The sequence below is a fragment of the Corylus avellana genome, chromosome ca3 (assembly GCF_901000735.1).
Source record: "Corylus avellana chromosome ca3, CavTom2PMs-1.0".
NCBI lineage: Eukaryota > Viridiplantae > Streptophyta > Magnoliopsida > Fagales > Betulaceae > Corylus > Corylus avellana.
The window spans coordinates 1,822,606-1,831,010 of NC_081543.1; the positions used below are offsets into that span (position 1 = coordinate 1,822,606).

Here is an 8,405-nt window from a genome sequence, read left to right on the forward strand (position 1 = left end):
AACCAGTCGCTTTTCTACGGTACGTATTTTTGAAATGAAATTTAATTGAAATGATTAGTATTTTTCTTAGAAGTAAGAAGTTAAAACAAAAAATACTCAATTTTTCAAACCAAGTATAAAATGATATTTTTCTTTTGTTTATGTATGATTAAGGAATAAATTTTTCTCACTTCGAAAGTATATTGAGTCAAGTTATTTTGGGAAGGGAAAGATGAGGGCATGGACAAAATCAAACCATGATCTTTTTGTTAGTGTTGTATTATAACAATTTTTTGCACACCTTTTAATTTGTATTATTAGTTTCAATATGTGATTCTTATATATATATATATATATAGTTGGTAGAAATTGCGGATACTTATATATAGCGTAATAGGTTTTCGCACAACTTGAGCATTTGTGTTGTTGTAAATGGTCTCTCAATGCTTTTCTTTTTCTTTAAAACTTTTTCCTCGCTTTTTTTTTTTTTAAAACCTTTATAGAATGGTTTTTTTTTTTTTTTGTCTCCTACTTCCTACTTGAAACCTTTTTTTTCCTGTCATTTATGCATTCACTAATTATTATTATTTTTTCCTTCCTATCAACTCATGCATTGCACGGGTTTCAAGCTCGTTTTAATTAAATCTATCTCCATTTATCGATTTAAACTTTTAGAACAAAGATAATTTATCGCCTTAATTATTTTATTCCAAAAATCTTCACAAATCTCACATCTATAGGCTATAGTAGGTCGTCCAATATTAATATTCTTCTTCTTTTAAGAACCCTAAAAAAAAAAAAAAAAAAAAAAAAGAACCCTAAAGGGCCTAAAGGCCTAAACCCTATGAGAGTTGAACACCATGTGCATGCATGACGTTGATTTGCTCACCACCACGCCGGTTGCAACCTGTCTTGGTTTACCCGCAAGTCGAAATGAACACGTGGCTTGTGCTCGGGGAAAAGAACAAACAAAGCCCTTTGTTAAGGTACGTCGAAAGTCAACTAAACAATAGCAAGGCCCAACAGAAAACAACTTTAGTGCAGACGGTTCCGATACTTTCTCCCATCACGCCACGTGGCTCCATCTCATTTCTTGTACTATAAGTAACGTCCCTTCAATGTCAACACCTCTTGTCTTCATAGCACCGAACCACTTTCTCGTTATAAAATAATTAGTCAACTTTTGACTTATGTGTCCTTCCTCAGCTATGTAAAGGCTTCACATTACACGCATGCTCTTGCACATCAGAAGCATAAACATTTGCGAATGTTTGTAAAAAGCAAAATGGCTATGAATGTTGAGGTTGTCTCCAGGGAGATTGTTAAGCCATCATCTCCAACACCCCATCACCTTAGGAACTTCAAGCTTTCCTTCTTAGACCAAATTGCACCACCTTTCTATACTTCAATCATTTTCTTCTATGATTCTAAGCAAGACAACCTAAATGGTCATGATGAGTTCGAAAGATCTTCTTCGCTAAAAAAGTCTTTAGCTGAAACCCTAACTCGTTTCTATCCCTTGGCTGGAACACTTATGTATGAAGATTTCTCCATCGACTGTAACGACAAGGGTGTCGACTATATTCAAGCCCGAGCCCCAAGCAAGCTATCAGAAGTGGTAGAGAAACCCAGTGGAAAGGTAGTGTTAAACTATCAGTTATCTTAAAAGTTTTAGTTGATATATAGAAAGTAGTTAATTTAATTATTTAATTTATAATTTAATATTTAATACTTCCCTTTAATATATAAGGGATTTCCAACACTTAACTATAAGGGGAAACTTCAGTAAACCCTCCCGAACTTTCAGCCAATTTGACAAACACCCCATGAATTATCAAAACTCTCACTTAGGCCCCCTGAACTTTGATTTGCTCTCACTTTGGACCCTTTCGGTTACTTTTCACCGTTAAACCGACATTTTGTACCTATTATACCCCCAACCAAAACTACGTCGTTTTGAGTATATATATATATATATATATATTTTTTTAAAAAAATATTTTTTTAAAAAAGGGAACAAATCGGGGTGGCTGGAGCCGCTCCTTGGCCAGTCTGGGGGTAGTTCGTGGTCGAACCACCCCCATGACCAAGGGGGTGGTCCGACCACCCCCAAAAGGCCAAAAAAAAGGGGGGGGAGATCGGTGGTTTTGGTGGTGGCCGGACCACCCCCAACCTGCACCGTCAGACAGTGGCCGAACCACTCTTTGGGTATCCGCCACCCCCAAAAAACACCACCGACTCCTTTTTTTTTGGGAGGTCCTCACATGGGTGGTTTGACTCACCCCCAACACCGAAGCTAAGGGGTGGGTTCATTTGTTCACCTTTTTTTTTTTTCTTTTTTTTAATATTTTGCTTTTCTTTTTTAAAAAATAAAAGATTAATGCCTAAAACGACGTCGTTTTGGGCTGGGTAGGTGTTGTAGTTTTAGGGTATAAAACAGTGTAGTTTTGGGGTGGGGGTAAAATGGGCATAAAAAGTCAAACTGTTTGACTTTAAGGTTTAAATCTAACAGAAGGGTCCAAAGTGAAAGCAAACCAAAGTTCAGGAGACCTAAATGAGAGTTTTGGTAATTCATGGAGTGCTTGTCAAATCGGCTGAAAGTTCGGGGGGGTTTACTGAAGTTTCCCCTAAATATAAAGTTTTAGTTGATATATAGAAAGTAGTTAATTTAATTATTTAATTTATAGTTTAATATTTAATACTCCCCTTTAATATATAAGTGATTTCCAACACTTAAAATATTTAACTAAAATAGTATGTGAACGACAAAAATATGGTTCGAACTTAAAACCTCTATTATGATATTATCATGTTACATCATCACTTGTCCTATAAACTTAAGCTGATATAAAATAATAAATTTAATCATTTAATTTATATTGTAACAGGTACTGATCCCATTGCTCCCGTTTGACCCATATAGTAATTTCACTGAACTTGGAAAGAAAGTTCTCCTAGCTGTCCAATATAACATATTTGAATGTGGTGGAGTAGCCGTTGGTGTGATCTTTTCACACAGGATTGTTGATGGAACATCGGTCGTAGCAATTGTTAATGCATGGGCTGGCACGTCCCGTGGGGCTACTGAAATTATAAACCCTAGTTTTGATGCAGCAATCCATTTTCCTACAAGAGAGGTATCTGGGTTCATGATGGCTCAATCAAGGCTAGAAGAGAAGATCGTGACCAGAAGATTTGTGTTCGAAAAATCAAGCATAGATTCCCTAAAAAAAGAAGCCTCTATCGCATTCGGCCCCGAAGGTTAAATCACAATTTAATTTATATTCTACTATTCTCTTTAATATTTAATTGAAATGTGAAACTTATCCATAAAATTTAAGTTGATAAGAATAAATAGATTTAATCATTAATTTAATTTATATTCTAACAGAAAGGGCCCATCGCGTGTGGAGGCTGTTTCAACATTCATATGGGGTCGTCTCATGGCGATAGCTCGCGCAAATCCGGCAAAAAAATCAAAGATTTTCGGAGCAGTTCATGCAGTGAACTTGCGCGAGAGGATGGTTCCAAAACTTCCAGAACATTCCATTGGGAATCTGTGGTCGGTTGCGGTGACAGCATCACCTGTTGAGGCTGAGAAGGATTATCCTTCTCTGTTGAGGCAGGTTAGGAATGCAATCATGCAAGTCAATGATGATTATGTGAAGAGACTCCAAGATGGGTGTTTGGATTTGATGAAGAATGCATCGGAAAAGCAGTCAAATGGTGAGATAGAATTCTGTAACTTTACTAGTTGGTGCAGGTTTCCAGTCTATGAAGCAGATTTTGGGTGGGGGAAGCCCACGTGGGTGTGTAGTCCCAGCAGGCCATGGAAGAATGTGGTGGTGATGATGAGTACTAAAGATGGTGATGGAATCGAGACATGGGTAAACATGACGGAAGAAGACATGGCCATGTTTCAACATGATCTGGAGCTGCTCTCATTTGCTACATCGGCTGCTGTGGAATGATTTTTCACCTACCTCGTTACTCAATCTGGACTACTTGTGCTTGTTAATTTTTTTTTTTTGGTCTTATTATATGTATGTGAAAATAAGAAGGATGATATGATGATGATCCTCAGATGTATCATGCATCGATCTCCAAGTTTGCCTTTGCATACAAGTGTACGTGGTCATCCACATATATATATATCCATTAGTTGTTATTGGGTTTTAAGAATCTGGTCCTCAAACAAAGACTAACCACAACTAGTAATTAAAATTTTATATTGTCCTGAGGTGGGGCTAATGGCACCGGCCGCCATGTTAGCCCAATGTCACCAGAGTGAGATGATGGTGTAATTTTTAGCATTTTTTTTTTTTTTTTACTCTAGTGATAATCTAATTTTTACCATAAAATAAAGAAAAATGTTAGGGGTTTATAAATTCCTTATATTTGGATCATATTCTTCTACAAATTCAACAGATCAACTATTAGATTTATGGGGTATACCATCGATCGACAGGAATTAACATAAGTCTATAAATCTAATGATTAATTTGTAAGATGAAATAGATAAAATATAAGAAAAATATTGAGTCATATATAGCATTTCTCATGTGGCATTAGACATGTCAGCTGGCCGGGAGCTAGAAGCCTAGAACAAATTAATGCTTGCTCAATGCTCAAGGTAACGAAGATTAATAGGTTTTCTTATACAAACACTTTTATTAAATGGCTGATGCTGAAATGACGACATTTACTCCCACACCGCCGGGACATGTCCTACACTAAATTTCTACCTTCGTCTGTGACCGCGGTCGTGGTCGCTATGGGCCCTTCGAGGACTTGGAGGTGGTTCAGGATTAGTTCGATTTGGCTGATCAAAGATTGTCGGTTTTTTTACAATGACGTCAGCTCTGGATACTTCTTTCACATCTCTTGCATAAACCAACTTCTTCATCTTCTCACCTGAGTGTTCCACCCAAGTAATTAATTACCACATCAGATTAAGATATATATATGGGAAACAAATTAAATAAATAAAAGAAACTACCCATTAATTAGCCTTAAAATTAAGATGATAAACACGGTCAAAAGTGTGTTTTTAAACAAAATTATATGAAGTGGTCAGAAGGTAATCTTATTGTACGTGTATATATATTTAGAAGAAAAACAAACATCTCTGACGTACAGAAACCTTGAGATTTCTAAATTGAACAGAAAATATATAATCCTTTGCTTTTGAAGCCTTATTAATACTTGTTAATTAAACGATTTAATAAAAGAAAGAAGATCGAGTTAATTCAGAACAAAATTAAGGTGTTTACACTTACCAGCGACGTCAGACGAGTTGCATGCAAGGTGTAGGATAATAAATACCAGAAAACCAAGAAGGAGATGTTGCTTGATCATCTCAGGCCTCATGTTGCTGCTATGGGGGGGAAATGTGTGAATAATGCAATAATATATATACTAGTTTCTTCGTCTCTGTGCTCAAACTCTGATGATCTCATCTCATGAGCTTATTTCCACTAATCCCAACAACCCCCACTAAGAATTTGGATCCCTGAAATTCAAAGAAATTATGACCGTCAAGCTCTCCAAATTTGACCCGGCAACATGGGAAAGGAATCTTATGTTGTCCTATATGTAAGAGATATATATCATCGTTTAAATCGATCAAGCTGGTTGTTTCTTTCCGAGCATTTTTTTTCCTTTCCTACTGATTAATTTACTGAGTCAAATTCGAAGATTTGATAGTTGACTTGAGTTTCTACAAGTCTTTCACGACTTGGCATTTCTTCTCATAGTTGGAGAAGTTTTATTCCACGCCCACTTGAACTTGTATAAAAAGGCAGCGTGCGAATTACGTGAAACTTCGAGAGAGATAATGAGTGCCAGTGGAGCCGCACGCGCACGTTTCCAGCCTTTCACACTTCGTAGTGCGCATGCAAGCAGTGACAGTAAGAATTCAATATATAATTAAATGCTAATTGACAATAAAATTAGCAGCGGAATGAATAATTATATAAATACCTCTAGCCATACTTTTGTTCAAGCCAATTGAAGAATAGTTTCACAGCAACCAATTTTAGAAAACAAAAAATATTGAGAGGTTCTTCTGACCTATGCCTACCAGTGAGTGTCAATTGATGAAATACACAAGCCTTATTTATAGGTAGGTCAGGGGACCCTCAATTAGAGCTGTTACCTTAATTATTCCTCCCATCAACGAATAAAAATCAAATCAATACAGCTAATTGATTCCACAAAAATAAAATCTTTAATGAAATCAAATACTTGTTCCACAAGAATTAAATCAGTGCTTTAATTCAGAATATTTGATTGAAATCAAATACTTGTTCCGCAAGAATTAAATCAGTAATTTAATTCAGAATATTTGATTGGAATCAAATACTTGTTCCACAAGAATTAAATCAGTAATTTAATTCAGAATATTTGATTTACACGATAAGCTTTAATTGGAATAAATTATTGAACACCGTAATTTTATAATTACAATAATATATGTGACATAAAGGGACATACTTTAAATGAAATTTCTTACATTCTCCCACTTGGCCCTTATGACACATAAATTCCTTATGGTGTTCAATTCTATGATATGGCCAATACTTTATTTATTCCAACCTTTCATGAAATCCTCCCACTCACTCAAAGAATACTACACACGAATCATGGCGGTAAAGCTTTTATATGATAAGCCGTCCCTTCCATGTATCACGATGTGCAATATCTCCCTAAATGAGTACTTTATGGATAATGTACTTTATGAATGAACTTCCTATAAGTCATTCGGGTCCAACTTTAATTTTATCCCCACGGATAAGAATAATATATATATGCGCACAAAAATCTTTATAACATAACATTTATGTCTATAGACCAATTAAAGAGAAACTAAGCACAAATGAATTAATAAATCTCATATATTCCACATGACTTTATACTTTCTTTTACCGGTAAACCTTTAGTCATGGGATCCGCAATCATTAATTCAACACTTATATGCTTAATAGACACTTATTGTCACTTAATGTTCTCTTTCATAGTGATACTTTATGTCGATATACATACTTCTGCTTCTACTCAGTTTATTCTTAGAAAAATAACTGTAGTAGAATTAACTCAGAAGATCTTTATGGGTCTAACTATAAAATTGACAATTTTGAGACCTTAACAAAAATGTCTCAACCATAATGCCTGTGTAATTAATTCACAGCATGTAATGACATTTGCTTTCATGGTAGATGTAGCAACTATAGTCTGCTTACTGCATCTTCAGTACATATATACTGAAGTTGATTCTCTACTATCTACACATTTAGCAAAAATCAAACCTGAATAAACACCACCAAATGGTAAGTGTATTTTTATCTGTAGTTCTTGGTTCATTGCATATTCCATAATACTATATTGACCCAATAGTCCAACTGCTATTTCAATGTCAGGTCTAATGTAGACCTGTGCATACATATGGAATATTTTTCATTTGCCTTTGTTCCAATACATTTTGGGACATTATCCCATTTAATAATAGGTGCTACTGAAGATTCATAGTTCTTCATTTTGAATCTCTCCCAAAACTTTAGTGAGAGGAACTTTATGTAGCAAACCTAAATTAATGCTTGCAAGCAAAATATTATCTATATACAGGACTAAAATAAATGTAACTTTACTCCCACTGACCTTAAGGTATATTCAATGATTAACAAGGTTCTCAATAAACCCATGTGAGGTAACAACCTTGTGTTATATACCACTAGTGAGAGGCCTATCTTAGTCCATTAATAGATATCCTTAATTTGCAAGCTTTCTGACTGTTATTAATAAAACCCCTTAAGTTGTCTTATGTACACCTCCTCCTTAAGATCCTTATTCAGGAAAATTGTTTTTCACATCCTTTTGATATAGCTCTAAAACAAAATGAGCTACTCATATCATGATAATCAATGCTTTCCTTTTGAGTAAGATCATTGGCTACAAGTCTAACTTTATATCGTTCAACATTACCCGGAAGCATCCTTTTAGGTTTTATAAACCCATTTGCAGCCTATGGCTACAACTCCCTTTGGTAAGTCAACAAAATTGCAGACTTGAATTTTAGGCAAAGATTTCATCTCCTCCTTCATGGCATTGAAACACAATGTGAAGTTATCTCCACCCAAAAAGATGTGAAAGCAAATTTTGGATCGTCCTTAGGTCCGACATAAAAATCAGACTCCTGGAAGCATACAACATAATCACTAGAGATTGTTGGTCGCCTTATTCTAGAGAATCTTCTTAATCCTACTTCATTTACTTTTGACAAAGTCTGAGTAGGTTCATTCTGAACTTGTTCCTTATGAGTTGACTGTTCTGAAACCGATTGTGCTTGAAGATAATCAATTTGATTTTTCTTAAGCACAGTCAAACCCTTCATGTGAAGGGACTTCAGTCAACTCTTATGCTTCCTCTAA

At 35.3% G+C, this 8,405-nt stretch overlaps 1 protein-coding gene across 1 annotated transcript; it reads left to right on the forward strand.

Annotated features, from left to right (window-relative positions):
• Positions 1–1,264: 1,264 nt before the first annotated feature.
• Positions 1,265–4,034, forward strand: LOC132173496 (stemmadenine O-acetyltransferase-like). Its single transcript, XM_059585009.1, has 3 exons — positions 1,265–1,618; positions 2,868–3,224; positions 3,375–4,034. Exons 1-3 carry the CDS (start codon positions 1,265–1,267, stop codon positions 3,948–3,950), a joined length of 1,287 nt encoding a protein of 428 aa, XP_059440992.1. The 3' UTR covers positions 3,951–4,034.
• The last annotated feature ends 4,371 nt before the right edge of the window (positions 4,035–8,405 follow it).

What these genes read in the sequence shown, in the direction of transcription:
- LOC132173496 (XM_059585009.1), top strand. Translation starts at nt 1,265, where the DNA reads ATGGCTATGAATGTTGAGGTTGTCTCCAGGGAGATTGTTAAGCCATCA. An exon ending in TAGAGAAACCCAGTGGAAAG is followed by an intron (nt 1,619 to 2,867) that starts GTAGTGTTAAAC and finishes ATATTGTAACAG; the next exon opens with GTACTGATCCCATTGCTCCC. An exon ending in TAAAAAAAGAAGCCTCTATC is followed by an intron (nt 3,225 to 3,374) that starts GCATTCGGCCCC and finishes TCTAACAGAAAG; the next exon opens with GGCCCATCGCGTGTGGAGGC.